Source organism: Phacochoerus africanus, chromosome 5 (genome assembly GCF_016906955.1).
Source record: "Phacochoerus africanus isolate WHEZ1 chromosome 5, ROS_Pafr_v1, whole genome shotgun sequence".
NCBI classification, from domain to species: Eukaryota; Metazoa; Chordata; class Mammalia; order Artiodactyla; family Suidae; genus Phacochoerus; species Phacochoerus africanus.
Window position 1 is genome coordinate 42,408,995 of NC_062548.1, and position 17,395 is coordinate 42,426,389.

General features: G+C 53.8%; 1 protein-coding gene across 1 annotated transcript in view; it reads right to left on the bottom strand.

Annotated features, from left to right (window-relative positions):
• SEC14L5 (SEC14 like lipid binding 5) overlaps positions 1 to 17,395 on the bottom strand; it is a 43,319-nt gene that overhangs the window by 20,173 nt on the left and 5,751 nt on the right. Inside the window, exons 3-6 of the mRNA XM_047780566.1 lie at positions 5,870 to 6,019; positions 5,216 to 5,347; positions 2,052 to 2,180; positions 1,065 to 1,257 (exon numbers count right to left, since the gene is read on the bottom strand). Coding sequence (XP_047636522.1) covers positions 1,065 to 1,257; positions 2,052 to 2,180; positions 5,216 to 5,347; positions 5,870 to 6,019 — 604 coding nt within the window. The remainder of the gene's footprint in view (positions 1 to 1,064; positions 1,258 to 2,051; positions 2,181 to 5,215; positions 5,348 to 5,869; positions 6,020 to 17,395) is intronic.

Sequence of the window (17,395 nt, forward strand, 5' to 3'; positions counted from 1 at the left end):
GCTCAGCAGTTAACGAACCTGACGAGGATCCATGAGGATGCGGGTTTGATCCCTGAACTCACTCAGTGGGTTAAGGATCTGGTGTGGCCATGAGCTGTGTTGTGGGTCGCAGACGTGGCTCGGATCCGGGGTTGCTGTGGCTGTGGCTGGTGGCTACGGCTCCGACTTGACCACTAGCCTGGAAACCTCCATACACCAAGAGTGAGGCCCTAAAATAGCAACAACAACAACAAAGAGTTCTCCGGTGCTCAGTGGGTTAAGGATCTGGCATTGTCACTGCTGTGGCTCTGGTTACTGCTGTGGTCTGGGTTCAGTCTCTGGCCTAGGAAGTTCCACATGCCAGGGGTGGCAAAAAAAAAAAAAAAAAAATCCTCATTGTGGCTTAGCAGGTTAAGAACTTGACATAGTCTCTGTGAGAATGCTGGTTCGATCCCTAGCCTCACTCAGTGGGTTAAGGACCCATCGTTGCTACAGGTTGAGGTGTAGGTCACAGATGTAGCTTGGATCTGGGGTGGCTGTGGTGTAGGCCAGCAGCTGCAGCTCCAATTTGACCCTTAGCCTGGAAACCTCCATATGCCTCGGGTATGTCCATTAAAAGAAAATTAAAAACAGAAAGATATCAAATGGAATGTGTATACGCTCTCAGTTATCCAGCGTGGATTACACATGTATGTACGCATGTGTGTGCATGTTATGGATGTATTTATTCCTAGATTTCAGGAAAACTGGTGTAAGCTTCAGGGAAGGAAAAGCAGTACTTCCTATTTCCTGCCTCTTCTGATCAGTGTGAATTTTTCTCCTCCCATGATTGCATTGCTCACGTAATTTACCACGGTAATAAAACCAGAGAAAAGGGCAGCCATGAGGCACCAGATCAATCAATTCCAGATCTAGAAATAAGTCAGTTCTGGCTGAGAACACAGAGAAGGCAAAGCAGCCAGGAGAGCAAGGACACTGAGTCGTGACCCCAAGGGGATCCTTGGCCACTCTCCCCACTCCCCCACCCCCTGCCCTGGGACTGAGCAAGCCCTCTGCAGCCCAGAGTGGGGGCTGCTGCGACCTACCCTCAGTACCAACCGTCTCCGTGCTGGGCCCCCCAGCGCTGCCAGGCCTGCAGACCTCCAGGGAGCCAGGATCCCTCAGCCCACCCTGAGGGTGGGCGTCCTCCTGTGGGACGGGGGCTGGCGTCCACCGGGGAATGTGAGAGGTGCCCTGGGAGATGAGCTCCTTCAGGTAATGCTCGATCACCTCTTTGCCCTGGAAGCGGGAGAGACAGACACGTGAGACGGTGGAGGACAGCCTGGGGGTCAGCCCCACCCCCTCTGGCCAAAGCCTGACGAGGCTATGAGAGGTTGAAATTCAGCCGGCCCAAGTGGCAACGTGCTGGGAAGGTCAGAGACGCACCGATGTCCAAGACCAAGTACCAAATGAGGAATATCAAATAGCCCCCGAGTCAGTTTTACATTGAAACACGTGGAGGAGTTCCCGTTGTGGCTCAGCCTAACAAACCCAACTAACATCCATGAGGATGAGGGTTCAATCCCTGGCCTCGAGCAGTGGGTTAAGGATCTGGCGTTGCCGTGAGTTGTGGTGTAGGTCGCAGATCCCAGGTTGCTGTGGCTGTGCCATAGGCCAGCGGCTTCAGCTCGGATTCGACCCCTAGCCTGGGAACTTCCATATGCCGTGGGTGTGGCCCTAAAGACAAGAAAGAGAAAGAAATACATGGATAAAATATATTATTAAAATGAAATTCACCCATTTCACTGCAAGAGGCCTCTACTCAGGGACGGGCCTGAGGTCTCTAAACCAAACAGCACAAAGTGTCCCTCTGTCCAGGGAGCTCAGCGTACAAGCCTGGGAGCATCAGACCATGACTCTGGTGCTTTCCATCCATTATCTCATGTGATGTGACCTTGATTAGAAAACTCATTCTATGGATGAGGAGACTGAGGCCAAGGAAGGTTAAGGGTCTCGGGGTGGCAGATGCGGGGTCTGCAGGCTCCAAGGTCTGCACACCTTCCTCCCTGTGACTGAAGGAGCCGGCCTCTTACCCTCTTGATGTTGGCCGTGTACTGCTTCATGGCGATCTTCTCCAAGGCGCTTTCAAAACCAAAGAAGGACCGGATGTCGAGCGAGGCGGATTGCTCAAAGCACGTCCACTCTTCGTTCTCAGGGTGGACCTGAAAGCCAAGCAGGGGTGGTGACACGGCCTCGGTGTTGGGGGGGCTCTCCTGGGGACCTGGACCCAGCCAGAGCTTGCAGTGGGCAGCATATCACAGCCTGCAACACCCAAGGGCAGCAGCAGTACCAAGGGGCCCTGCCTAGAGAACAGAGAGCCTTCTCAGGAAGGTGCAGAAGAGAGTGGGTCTGACATTCCTGGCTCTTAAAAGTTGTACATACATAATCCATTTAAATAACATGTTTAATATTTCATTATAAATAAATTATAATACATAGTATATTTCATATTATTGAAATATTTATTGGAGAGCCCACTGAGGCACAGCAGGATCAGTGGCATCTCTGCAGTGCCAGCAAGCAGGTTTGATTGCTGGCCTGGCACAATGAGTTAAGGATCCAGCATCGCCACGGCTTCAGTGTAGGTCACAACGGCAGCTTGGATCTGATCCCTGGCCTGGGAAGTCCATATGCCAGGTGGCAGACAAAAAAGAAAAAAAATTTATTATATATGTTGCATTTTCATGTACTTATATATTTATTACAAACAAATATGCATATATATGTAAGCAAAGACAAATTTCACTGACAGAGCTACTAGGCAGACCCAGGCTTAGCGCCTCTCCAATGTCCATGGGCAGACACAGGGGTCAAATATGCAGATGTCTGGGCCGAACAGGTCCGAGGCGGGCCTAAGAATCTGTATTTACAAGCAGCTTTGGTAATGCCGATCACAGCTGTTGGTAGACCTTACTCGACGAAACACTACACTAAAAGTGACTTACAAATTCTGACCACCAGGGAGTTCCCATTGTGGCACATCAGAAACGAATCCGACTAGAAACCATGAGGTTGTGGGTTCGATCCCTGGCCTCGCTCAGTAGGTTAAGGATCTGGCATTGCCATGAGCTGTGGTGTATGTTGCAGACGCAGCTTGGGTCCAGCGTTTCTGTGGCTGTGGTGTAAGCTGGCAGCTACAGCTCCAATTAGACCACTAGCCTGGGAACCTCCATATGCCGTAGATGTGGCCCTAAAAAATGCAAAACAAAGCAAAAAACGCCCACCAACACCTCCCGGAGGTAAACACCCCATTTCCAGGAAACCCCAAGAGGAGTTGGAGGTGTGAGAGGAGTGCTGAGCATTGACTGGATGCCTGCTGTATATAAGTGCCTGGTGATCAGATAGATGAACAGGGCGAGGTCCCCTGGGGGGTGGGAGCTGGGCAAAGCCACATCAGAAATACCTGGAATGTGCCATAGTTCCACCCTCGGTTGCCGCCATTAACGCTACCCTTTGGGATGAACTAGGGGTTTACCTGCATTATTTCATTTGTTCCTCCCAGCACCCAGTGAGGCAGATTCTGCTCACATCCGCATTTTACAGATACGGAAAGGTGGTCCCGGGTGGGGAAGTGTCACTCAGCAGGAGAGGGGCAGAGCTGGGTTCCATCCCAGCAAATACCTCCAGACTCCTCATTGCAGCCCCCCGAGGCCAGCAGGACCGGGCCCCTGCAGCCCCCATTCTCAGACCTCACCCCTCCACCTCAGGGTCTTCACACATGCTGTTCCCTCCTCCCAAACTCTCTTCCCGGCCCTTCAATGACAGCTTCAATGGCACCTCCTCAGAGAGGCCTGGGGGACACTAAGACACTGTCACCTCCTCTTATTTTCTGTAGTTCCATCTGCTAGATCTCCCCCCCGCCTTTTCTTTGCTTTTTAGGGCCATACCCACGGCATATGGAAGTTCCCAGGCTGGGGGTTAAATCAGCTACAACTGCTGGCCTACACCACAGCCACAGCAACTAGGGATCCAAGCCACGTCTGTGACCTACACCACAGCTCACGGCAATGCCAGATCCTTAACCCACTGAGCAAGGCCAGGAATCAAACCTGCAGTCTTATGGATACTAGTCAGGTTCTTAACCCGCTGAGCCAAGGCAGGACCTCTCTGCTAGATCCTTTCTTAGCACCTGTGACAAAGTTTTAAGTATGTGTTGATTTTTTTCCCTCATCTGTGGCTCCCGCTGCAGTGGAAGTTCCGTGAGGGCAAAGATCAGGCAGATTGAAGCCCTACTATGTGCCCAAGACTTGGCAGGAAACCTGGCACATAGTAGGTGCTCAATCAGTATGTACTAGAAGATAATAATTATCATTAACTATATTAAAAGTTAACATGTAGGGGGAGTCCCTATTGTGGCTCACTGGAAACGAATCTGACTAGTATCCATGAGGACGTGGGTTTGATCCCTGGCCTTGTTCAGTGGGTTAAGGATCTGGCATTGCCGTGAGCTGTGGTGCAGGTCGCAGACGCTGCTCGGATCTGGCGTTGCTGTGGCTCTGCTGTAGGCCGGCGGCTACAGCTCCGATTCCACCCCTGGCCTGGGAACTTCCCTATGCCACCAGTGCAGCCCTAAAAAGACACACACACAAAAAAGTTAACATGTAGGTTAACAAGGACCTACTGCATAGCTCAGGGAAATCTACTCAGTACTGTGTAATAACCTGTATGGGACAAGAATCTGAAAAGGAACAGATGTATGACTGTGTATAACTGATTTACTTTGCTGTACACCGGAAACTAACACAACTTTCCAAGTCAACTACACTCCAATTAAATTTATTTTTTTTTTTTAAAGTTAACCTGACATCCAGTCCTTAGTATGTGCCAGGCACTACTCTAAAGGGTTTAGATATTTCATTTCCTCCTCACCATCATCTATGTGACAGGGGCCATCATTAACCCCATTTTACAGATGAAGAAAGGGAGGCACAGTTTCATGAAGGAAGGAGAGGCAAGGGAGGGAGGCGTCAGGGTTGCCAGGTTCAGGCACTAAAATGCAAGAGGCGCAGTCGTACTTGAATTTCAGATAAGCAGGGATAATGTTTTCGGAGTATGTTGAAAGCAGTTTTTAAGGCTGCTTAAACTACGGTGTACGTATACCATTATCGACTGTGTCTGTGAACTGCAGATTCACGGAGCGCCCGTGTCCTACGTGAAAGCGCCCTGGGAGGGCGGCGGTGGCCGGGAGGGTGCTCACCGTGTAGCTGCAGTTCTCCTTGACCACCACGCGGCTGGCGAGGGTCTCGTTGTGCGCCTCGATGAGGAGCGTCCGCTCCTTCCAGTTCAGGACGTTTCTCTGCACGAACACCACGTGCTCAACTCCAGCGATCTGCAGGGACAGGACGTGAGTAGGAGGGCTGGGGGCGGGAACCCCCGAAGGCTGGCCTGTCCCCTCCCCCAGACCCCAGGACCTCTCATGCCCCTCTCTGCACGTGCCCACCAGCCCAGCCTGGATCGTCGGATCCCAGAACCCCTGACCCCCAGATTCCTCAATCTCCGGCCTCCTGCCCGGAACCGGCCCAAGAGCTGGAGCCCGGAGGCCCGCCTCCATCCCCCTTTCCCCCAGCCTCCCAACTCTGGAGCCCTTCTTGGCCTTAGTCCTACCCCCTCCTGCCCCGCACAACCTCACTCTCAGCCCAGCCTCCAGGCTCTCATCCCCACCCCAGAACTTTTCTCCAAGCGCGCGCGAGCGCACGCACGCGCGCACACACACACACACACACGCACAACCACCCCACTCCATCCCACCCTCGGCCTGGACCCGCCCGCCCGCCGTCCCCACCACCCGCCCGTCCCCACCACCTTCCTCCGGGGTTCCTGGTTCTCCAGGAGCCCCCCGCCCCGCACCCACCTTCCGCAGCAGCCGCGGGGCCTCCACGCGCAGCCGGCAGCTCCGCTCCACCACGTGCACCGCCCCATCGGCGCTCCGGGACTCGTGCAGGACCTCACTGCCCAGGAAGACCGGGATCTGGGGGCAGGTGGGGAAGCGCTTCTCATAGGCCTGGGGACAGAGCGCGAGTGAGCGCCAGGGGGGCTGGGGCCGCCAGAGTACGCACACCCCTCTCCTGCCTGCCCTTGCTGGGCTGTTTTCTCGTTTGCGTCCCTGTCCATGAAACTGCTGTGTTACCAAGACCAACTTCCTAACACCTGTTTTAGAGCAGTGACACAGGAGCGCCTGAGCCATGACTTGGCAAATCACTTTTTGAGTTTGAGTTTTTGCCCTGGGAAACGTGGGCTAGCTTGGGGACATCTTTCAGGGAAAAAGTTTGACCAAACCAATAGTCCTTCATGATTTCGAAACAAAACAAAACAAACCCAATAACACTCAACAAACTAGGAATAGAAGGGAACTTTCCCAGCTGATAAAGGGCACCTGCAAAAACCCCAGCTACCATCATAATCCTTGGTGAAAGACTGATGCTTTCCCGCTAAGATCAGGAATGAGGCAAGAATGTCTGCTCTGGCAGCTTCCATTCAATATTGTCCTGGTGGTTCTAGGCAGGGCAATTAGGCAAGTGAAAGAAAAAAAAAAAGGGCATCCAGATTGGAAGATCCAGATTGGAGAGCCCCATTCCACGAGTTCCCCGGGTCAGCCCGCTGGGGGGCGTGCGGGCATCTGGCATCTGTGGCTAACAGTATTCAAGCAGGGTTTGCTCCAGTGCCTGTCACAGCCCACGTGTCCTGGAATCAGGATCAAAGTGAGCTCCCAAAATAGTGCTGGCATCTGAGGACACACACCTCCTCCCCATGGCTCCTCGCTCCTGGCGCCTGGCAGAGAGGCAACACCACCCAGCTTAGCAGTGGGGGAGGGGGAAGGAAGAAATGCCTGGTGTCCTTGGTGTCACCCCAGGTCCCTCAAGGCCAGCCTAGCGTGTCCTCCTCCAGGATCAGGAGGACAGGGCTGCCTCCACATATAGAAGCTGGTTGCTTTGTACAAACACCCAGGGTTAGAATACTCTCCCCAGGGGAGAATATGCCGTGGGGCCCCGAGGAGTCTGCACTCAAGAGTACTGGCAAGGGAGGCCCCCTAGGAACTGTGTTCCCCTACACATCTCAGGCCGCCTCAAACCCTCTTTCAAAGTAAGGTATTTCTGGAGTTCCCGTCAAGGCTCAGTGGTTAATGAATCTGACTAGGAAACATGAGGTTTCGGGTTCAGTCCCTGCCCTTGCTCAGTGGGTTAAGGATCTGGCGTTGCCATGAGCTGTGGTGTAGGTTGCAGACGTGGTTCAGATCCCGCGTTGCTGTGGCTCTGGCGTAGGCTGGTGGCTACAGCTCTGATTCGACCCCTAGCCTGGGAACCTCCATATGCCACGGGAGCGGCCCAAGAAATAGCAAAAAAAAAAAAAAAAAAAAAAAAAAGACAAAGTAAGGTATTTCTTGGGAGTTCCCTTTGTGGCGCAGCAGAAATAAATCCAACTAGTATCCAAGACGATGCAGGTTTGATCCCTGGCCTTGCTCAGTGGGTTAAGGATCTGCCGTGAGCTGTGATGTAGGTCACAGATGTGGCTCGGATCTCACGTTGGCTGTGGCTGTGGCTGTGGCTGGCAGATGTAGCTCGATTCAACCCCTAGCATGGGAACCTCCATATGCCTCGGGTGCGGCCCTAAAAAGCAAAAAAAAAAAGGAAGGTATTTCCTCCACTGAGGAAGGAGCTGCACAGCAAAGTGAGAGGAGCCTGGGTGTTTTGAAGCCGAGCTTCACCTCCTCCCAAAGGAAAGGAAAGTTCCTTTTTCTTTCCAAGCCGGTTTCATCATCTGGAAAATGGGTATGTGCCAGGGCGAGTATCTCACGCAGAGCCTGGTGCCAGGTAAGCACCCACGATTTCCCTTCCCTGAGCAGCAAGACTCAAGTGGTGGCACAGCACAGCTTTGCAAGAACCTGAGACAGCTCTGTTCCAGCCCCTTCTGAGTGGAGGGAGCCAGAGGAGCTGGACTCAGGCCACCTCCATGATGGGCAGAGGGATGCTGACAGTTTTTGAAAATGTGTGGAGGAAAAGGGGTGCATGTTTCAGAATTGGTCAGGCTTAGTTCGAGTCTCTGCTTCTTCTCACTGGGTGACCTTGGGCAAGTCACTTGCCTTCTCTGAGCCTCCATCTCCTCATCTATACAATGGGCTGGAGGTAAGGATGTCACCAGATCATGTCTCTGAGCAGTTGACACACGGTGAGCCTTGACTCCATTCCTCCAGCTGTGCATTTTCTTCCCTTTACTCCTCCAAATGTCATCCTCATTTGACAGATGAGGAAACTGGAGCCCAGAGAAGCTAAGTAACTTATGCAAGGTCACACAGTGCAAAATGGTGAACCTGAATTTGAATCCCAGACCGGCTCAGCCCCCGATCCCTCAGGAAGCCCTTGCTCAGCAGCTTGGAAACAGTTCCAGGGGTCATGATTTCTCCTTTCTTCTCCTTCAGTCCTTCAGCTCCTGCCAGGCAGTGGCCCCTGCCCCGAGCCACTCCATTCTCTCTGTTCCACAGTCTCTCTCTTGTCCCCTAGATGAAATGACATACTCCAAACAGGCCTGGCTGCGCAGAACGAGCCCCACACGCCTTGCTCTGTCCCTCCAGCCCACCTCCCACCCAGCCTCCTTCATTCCTGCTGTGTGTGAAACACACCGGTACAGGTTGAATTGCGTGTCATCCACCCTGTGGCAAAACTCATACGCTGAATTCCTAACCCCCAGGACCTCAGAATGTGACCTTATTTGGAAATAGGTTTGTTGGGATATAGTTAATTAAGATGGAGTCATACTGGAGTGGGGGGAGGCCCCTAACCAATATGACTGGTGTCCTTTTTTTGGGGGGGGGGGCGCTGTGCCCAAGGCATGTGAAAGTTCCCGGGCCAGGGATTGAACCTGTGCCATAGCAGTGACCTGAGGTACTGCAGTGACAACGCCGGATCATTAACATGCTGTGCCACAGGATAACTTCTGCCCCCCCCCTTTTTTTTGGCTTTTTAGGGCCACACCTGTAGCATATGGAAGTTCCCCAGCTGGGGTCGAATGGAAGCTGCAGCTGCCGGCCTACACCACAGCCACAGCCACAGCAACGGGGGATCCCAGCCGCAACTGTGGCCTGTGCTGCAGCTTGTAGCAACACAGGATCCTTAACCCACTGAGTGAGGCCAGGGATCAAAGCCCCATCCTCATGGACACTGTGGCAGGTTCTTAACTCACTGAGCCACAGTGGGAACTCCTGTCTTTTATTTTTTTTTAAAGGGGGAATTTGGACTCAGATACACACACAGGGAGAACGCCAGGCGAAGATGAAGGCACCAAGTGGGATGAGGAAAACTAAGGATTACCAGCCACGCCAGAAGCCGAGAGAGAGGCCTCGAGCAGAATCCCTCACCAGGGACCAATTTGGCCACCACCTTGATTACCTTCCAGCCTCCTGGACTGTGAGGTAAAAAGCGTCTGCTGTTTAAGCCACCCAGTTCATGGTCCTTTGTCATGGCAGCCACAGGAGACACATCTACACCCCAAGCTTGTTCCTGCACAGGCCCTTCCACCAGCTGCTTCCTCTGCTGGGAACACTGATCGATCCACTTGGCAGTGAAGGGGTGGGGAGGCCTGAGTCCTGGCGGCTTCTGCAGTGGAGGGGACCTGGATCAGGGGCTTGTCTGTGCGGGTCCCCCTTCCTGGGACACCCTCCCGTACCGTCTCCCTTGCAAGGCTGCCTCCTCCCCCGTTCTCAGTCCTGTTCATTTTCTGTGCACCTAAGGCAACTTCTAACCACATCCATGCTCGCCCAAGACGTGCCCAAGGCCTGGGCTATGTGCTTTTTGGTGGCACTGGCCTCAGACCCACACCCATCTCAGTTCTTGACACACATGAGGCCTAATAAAAGCCAGTGGACAAAGAATGCAGGAGTTCCCATCACGGCTCAGCGGTTAATGAACCCGAGTTGGAACCATGAGGTTGCAGCTTCGATCCCTGGCCTCGCTCAGTGGGTTAAGAATCCGGCATTGCTGTGAGCGGTGGTGTGGGTTGCAGACACGGCTTGGATTCTGTGTTGCTGTGGCTGTGGTGCAGGCTGGCAGCTACAGTCCGATTGGACCCCCAGCCTGGGAACCTCCATCTGCTGCAAGTGTGGCCCTAAAAAGCAAAAAAAAAAAAAAAAAAAGAAAGAAAAGAAAAAGAAAAAAAAGAAAGAAAAGAAAAGAAAGAGTGCAACCTTGCCAGTGGCCCAAACAGCCCCAGGACATGGGCCCAGGGAGGGGAATGACAGGCCGTGAGCTCAGTGCTTGTAGACAGACGACTTCCTGTTGTAACAGGCTCTCCTCCCTAGAGCCTGGTTTGGAGCCTCCAGATAAGGATGGGCTGGTGGGCAGCAGACAGGTAATGGGCCCTGGTCTCCCTGACTCTCAGCGGAAGGCACTGCCTCCTCAAGTAAACAGTGGCAGCTCTAACGGTGGAGCCAGGCGCCGGGGACCCCCAGTGCCCAGGGCCCTCACCTAAGGGCTCTGTCCCAGTGCCAGCTCTCCAGGGTCAGCAGGTTGTCAGCTGGGGAGTCCCTGTGGTCATGAGGGCGGGTGTTGGATGTCACTGTCAGGACGGTATGTGTGAGGGCTGACTGCACCATTTTGTCCCCAGGACCTCCTGTTGGGATAGAAACTAGGGTTCCCCATTTTACAGATGAGCCAACTGAGGCTCCTCACAGGGCCAGTAAGTGGCGGCGTCACAGGAAGGGGGACCCCTTCCAGGGCCTGAGCGTGGGCTCTTGTCTCACACTCGGAAATGAACTGTCCGAGGAGACACACGTGCTGACAAAGCAAGGGACTGTATTGGGACGGGGCGCGGGTGGAGAGCAGCATGACGAGGGCACCCCGGGGAACTACTCTGCCGTGTGACTCGCCATCTCTGGTTTGACGGGAATAGAGTTAGTTGCCGGGTTGTCTCTGACCCATCGTCTTCCTCGTCCCCCATGTGGTCTGGCTCAGGGTCCTTCTAGGTGGCGCCGGCATCTCTCAGCCGAGATGGATTTCAGTGCCAAGGATCCTGGGAGGCTGGTCGGCTCCTGCCTCCTACCGGCCCCCCCACATCCTCCTGGTCCGTCTTTAGGGCAGCACAGCGGTCCTTACTGGGCTCCTGCTGTGCAACAACTCCTGCAAGGGGCTATTGTCCTGCCTGGCTAAGGTGGGCGGATTCGGTCATTGGTCCCCTAACAGCGGGGTTGGAGCGCAGGCCCGTCTGCCCCAGACCCGGATCCTGAACCACCCTGTCCTGGGGCATTGGCTCCATCACAGGTGTCAGTGACTTGGACATCCTGAGTCCTGCTGGCCTGACACCCAGAGGTTGGGGACCCCTTGCCTTGGGCAGTTCAGAGGGTCTTATAGGATCAGGCTGTTCACGAGCCCCTGCTGTGCTGGAGAGTGGCTCACATGGCCAGCGTTCTCCCCGCCCAGCAGCCTCAGACACTGACGCCGTCCCCACACATCAGGCCTGAGCGTCTCCCTGCCGGACAAACACATGGTGTGGCCTCCTCAGTTTCACGAGGTAGCAGAAGGATTCCGTTTTAGCCCTGCTGCCCGGTGGCTGGAGAGGGACACCCAAGCCTGCCAGCTCAGATAGGGAGCTGATCCAAGGCCCCAGACACGGCCAGGCAGGACCACAGCAGGGCAGGCAGAAGCCAATGGAAACTACCCTTGAAGGCCTCCATGGGCTACCCGGCCTGCAAAAATCCACACCGACGCACTCTGCACATAGAGAGAGAGGCTGGATTCCTAGCCAGACTTGCCCACCTCCAGGTGGGGTAACCTTGAACTCAGCACTTCCTCTCCCTGAGGCTCATCAGTAAAGGGGACCTCATCGAATGCTCAGGTTCCTTCCTGTGTCACAACTGCTGAAGCGAAAAGCCGTCAGCCCAGCATCCCCAGTGCTTGTCGAAATGCCCCACGTGGACACTACAGGACGAAAGCGTGGATGACAGGGCAGCACAGTTGGCAAGGGCGTGGGTCCTGGGGTCGGGGTGGGATCCCTGCTCTGCTCGGCCCCAGCTCTCTGGCCTTGGAGAAGTCTTCAAGCTCAGAGAGCCTTCCTTCCTTCATTTGTTAGAAGGAGAATAAGAAGTTTTAGAAACATTTTTAAAAAGGGAAAATAAGAAAAGCCTGCTACGCTCCTGAGTTTTGGAGCTGGCTGGGTGGGAATTAAGGTGAAGCTCTGAGAGCGCTGCCTGGCCCAGGGTACCTTCTACATGAGCTTGTGCTGAATGCATGCAGATTTGAAAGAGGGAGAGTACAGCTCAGAAAAGCTATTTCTGCTAATCACTTGACAGCCGCCCTCCCTGCCCCTCCCTCCTTCCTTCCTGCTCTTGCTCACGTACATTTGTTCGAGCGTTCGGAGGATACAGGCGTGCTGCTCGCCCCACACCTTCCACCCAAAGTGGGGAAGGAACAGCCCAGCCTTCCAAATCGCACCGGTGTCTTATCTAAGCCAAGACGTCACCTTCCCCCTCTGCGCTGCAGGCTGGACTGCGGCACTCACTTCAGTGTGACCGTCGCACAAAAGTGCCCCCCTCCCTGTTGCTCTCCTCAGGAGCTGTCCTGAACCCCCCAGCTTCCCCTGCAAGCCCCGGGGAACCCCAGGACAGACCGTCAGTCTTCTCAGCTGCCTCAGCTCTTTTTTTTTTTTTTAAGCTGAGACCTAATTCTCGCGTCATTAGATGCACCCTGTTGCAGTGCACGATTCGGTGGGCTGTAGACCATCCACAAAGTTGTTACCATTATCTAATCCCAGATGCCTCATCACCCCCCCAAAAGGAACCGTACACCCTTCAGAGTCACTACCATCCCCCCTGCTCCAGCCCTAGGCTACCGTTAATCCCCTCTCTGTCCCTCGGGGTTTTCCTTTTCTGGATATTTCATACACATGGAGTCATGTCATTTCTGTGTCTGGCATCTTTCGCTGGGCCATGTTTTTGAGGTTCTGCCACGTTGTCACCTATGTCCGTGCTTCTGTCCTTTTCGTGGCCGAATAATATTCCACTGTGTGGCTCCCCCACCTCTTGGCAGAGTTGTTCAGACCTGGTGAAGGAGCATCAGACACCCAATGGCAACAGTGTTGTCCCAGCTGATGAAGGGACGCAGGTGTGGGAGGCTCAGGGCTACGCTCTCCTGGAACCTTTTGAAATGACTACTGTTTTGTCTATGGAAGGAAGCAGCTGTATCCAGATGGCCCTGCAGCAGCTGAAACACCTGCTGCTATTCTCATCAAAGCCAGCTGAGGGGACCCAGAAGATGGAGACAAAGCATCAGAAGCACCCTGCAGCCAGGGCACCCGGACGCGGCCAGGGGGCAGGGCCAGGGTGTGGGAGCAGGGCAGAGACAAAGCATGGGCTTTAGATGCTCCTCTGCCACTTGCCAGTGGGCTGACCCCAGCTTCACTGAGACTCAGTTTCCTCAGGAAAAGAGGATAACGATGACGATGCTGACTCTGTAAGGGCCGGCTGTAAAGATTAAAAGGAGAGTGGAGTTCCTGTCATGGCGTGGCAGAAACGAATCCCACCAGGAACCATGAGGTTGCGGGTTCGATCCCTGGCCTCGCTCAATGGGTTAAGGATCTGGCATTGCCATGAGCTGTGGTGTAGGTCAGCAGCTGTAGCTCTGATTTGATCCCTAGCCTGGGAACCTCCATATGCCACAGGTGCAGCCCTAAAAAAAAAAAAAAAAAAAAAGATTAAAAGGAGATAAGATGAGTAAGGCATTTAGCACAGTACCAGACACCATGTAGTAGATTATTTTTTGTTGTTGTTTGGCCTCATCCATGGCATGCGGAAGTTCCCAGGCCAGGGATCAAACCTGTGCCATGCAATGACAATGCCAGATCCTTAACTTCATGAGCCACCAGGGAACTCCCACAGCAAATTGTTTTTTTGTCTTTTTTTTTTTTCCTGTCTTTTTAAGGCTGCACCTGAGGCATATGGAGGTTCCCAGGCTAGGAGTCCAATTGGAGCTGTAGCTGCCAGCCTACACCACAGCCACAGCAACACAGAATCCAAGCCACATCTGTGACCTACACCACAGCTCACAGCAACGTCGGATCCTTAACCCACTGAGCAAGGCCAGGAATTGAACCCACATCCTCATGGACACTAACTGGGTTCATTAACCACTGAGCCATGACGGGAACTCCTAGTTTTTTGTTTTTTTCTTTTTTAATGGACAAGAGTAAACCAACAGGGGCTTCAGTGGGCATCCATACATCCGTGCACACAGCAGCATTATTCGCAAAAGCCAAAAAGTGGAAACAACCCGAATGTCCACTGACAAATGGTAAACAAAATCTGGTCCGGCCATACAGTGGAATATTATGGAGCCATGAAAAGGAAGGACGCTTTGAACGTGGCTGGATGAACCTCGAAAACATGATGCTCAGCGAAAGAAGCCAGACACAAAAGGACACATGTTGTATGATTCCACTGACATGAGGGCCTTAGAGTCGGCAAATCATCGACATAGAACCTGGCGTCGTGGTTGCTAGGGGCCGGGGGGAGGGGAGGATGAGGAGCTAGTGTTTAAACAGGGCCAAGTTTAAGTGGGGAGGAGGAATAACTTGTGGCGATGGGTGACAGTGACCGCAGCACAGCAGTGTGAACACACTAACGCCACTGCCCTGTGCCCCTAAAAAGGCGTAACATGGTGACCTTTGTGTTATGTCTGTTTTAGCACGGTTTTTTAAAAAGGTGGTTTATAGCCCTACCAGGCTGTGGCTTGGAAGAGGGTGTCGTGTCTGTGTTTATTTGTTGGTAGGCAACGCCTCCATTGCTAGGTCTGCTTTCTTCCCCCACTGGATTCCCTGGTGCCCTTGTTCCACCCCTGGGATGCTGTAGACGCCCAGCCAGTGTTTGCTGAAGGAGGGAGGGAGGGCAGGAGAGGAGGAGGGGAGGGGCGAGGAGGGGAGGGGGAGAGAAGGAAGGAAGGAAGGGATGGAGGGAGGGAGAAATGGAGTGACAGTGGAATGACGCCTCCAATCCACTTTCCACTTGCAGCTCTGATCTTGCCCCTGCCCTGCTCGACACCTTCCAAAGCTCCCCGAATCCTCGAGGAAGCACATTGACCCCTCTAGCCACTTTCTAACTCACAGGGGCCCAACGAAGCCACATCCATTTCTTCAGAGAGACAAGTTCTGCCTCGCGGGCCTCTGCCTAGGGGGCGGCGGGGGCGGGCGTCCCCCCTCCAGCAGGGCTCAGCCTGGCTGACCCAAAACGCCTCTGGCTGCTGACCAACGGGCTCGTCTGTGTGTTCCTTCTTTCTTCCCCGGGTTACTCTCATGGCTTCGCCTGGACTCTCTGACTCTCTCTCCGCCCCCCCACACACACACTGCAGGCAGGGATCATGCCAGGAAAACCAGGTCAAGACTAAACAAGAACAAGACAGACATGGGCTCCACCTTTCCAAAGCTTAATTTAATGACAAAGACCCATACAACAAGCAAATCCCATAGAAACAAGCAGGCAAGCCAACTCACAGAGTAATGACATCTTCCAAAAGTGCTAAGAATCACCTCTTTTGTAGCTCCTGCCCCTGGCACGGTGCTTGGCACAAAGAGTGGAAACAGTAAGTGTTTGGGGAATGCCTGTGTGCATAAGTTAACGCATTGACCTTAGGAACGGGGGGGGCGGGGGGAGGGCTGGAGTTTACTCTGAAATCAGAAGATGACTTTGCTGAGCTGTGGATGACCTCCCAGCCCAAATCAGAGCCCTGTAAGCAACCCCGGGTGGAAAATGTTGCTTCCCTTAGTCTGTTAGCAACAGGATCAGATGACAGGCTCCAGGGAGCTCACTCAATCGCATTTAAATAAGGCCCCTGCTGCTTTATTAAAACTACATCCATAACAACGATTCTAGCAGCGTAGTAACTGCGGAGGGCCTGGGCTGTGAGGATTCACCTTCAGAGGCTGCTCTTCGTTAATAACCCATTTGCTAAGTGACGAACTGTTTATTGATACAAAACTCCAGGTCTTTAAATATTTTAACACTTAATTGCCACTGACAGCCGTCACCTCTATACACCCCCCTCCACACAGACAGCCTATGCTGATGAAATTCTATCCTCTACCATCTTCCTTCTCCAGGTTCACAGAAACTGATAACCTGAAGCCACAGGGCTTGGAGCCCCACAGGGACCCGTGGACAGTGGCCGCTAAAAGGTGGCAGGTCATTCCTCACGCATACAAGTTGGGCTCATGACCACCGAGCCACAACAGGAACTCCTGGAAGGTCATTCCTGAAGCTGCCTTGGCCACGGGCGCCCTGATGTCTCCCGATCATTAGAACCAGAATCTAGAATGTCTGGGCGTGCACCCAGGCTGTGGAGTTTGACTCCCTTAATTCCAGTCTCTGCCACTTGCTGATGAGGTCATTCACTGAGATGTGTGGGCTGAACTTGTGCTTCCCCCGCAAACAAAGCCGGGTTGGCGACCTAACCCTGGCGGCCTCAGGATGGGACTGCACTGGGGCATGGCTGTTAGACAGGTGATCAAGTGAGAATGATGTCACTAGGGTGTCCTTGTAAAGGGGGGAAATTTGGACGCAGGTGCACACGCCCAGGGGATGGGCCATGGGACGTCGGCGTTGTGCTGCCACAAGCCAGGGATGCCAGGAGACAGGCCCGGGACATATCCTTTCTGAGCATCTTCGAGGGAGCCAGACCTTGTCCACACCTGGATCTCAGATATCTGACCTCAAGGACTGGGAAGCGATACATTTCAGTGGGTCTAGGCCACCCAGTTGTGCTGTTTTGTGACGCAGCCCTAGCAAGCAAATGCCTGGGCTCAGGAACAGTCTTCTCGACCCTCCAAGCCTGTTTCCTCTTGTGCGGCAGCGGAGGCTGCTATAAAATACCTGCCTCTGAGCTGGCCCGAGGGGCTGGCTCTGCTCCCCGTTGTGGGGTCCTGATGGGGTGCAGCCATTCCAGCTGCAGTCCTGATGGTAACTCCCCCAGCGGGGCCACTTCCTCAGCCCAGAAGCCACCCCAGTAACTTCAGAGCCTCAGCCCTGAGAAGAGGCAGCGCTCGTGAGTGGGAATGTGAGTGTCCCCAGCTGCCATGTGTCTGCTTCGTGGCCCTGGGTAATACGTTCATCGTTCCCAGGCCTTAGGCTCCTCACCTGTAGAGGCGGGCCTCCCGCCGGACCTCCCAGGCTCATGAAGCACATGACTTCACATTTGAATGGACTCTGAACAGAGCCTGGGGCCTCGTAGGTTCTGTGTATGTGTTTGTTAAGTAAAATTTAAAATAGAATCTACCAGAGTTCCTATTACAGCTCAGCAGGAACCGGACATGGTATCCATGAGGATGCGGTTCAATCCCTGGCCTCGCTCAGTGTGGGTTAAGGATCTGGCATTGCCGCAGGCTGCAGCATAGGTCACGGATGTGGCTC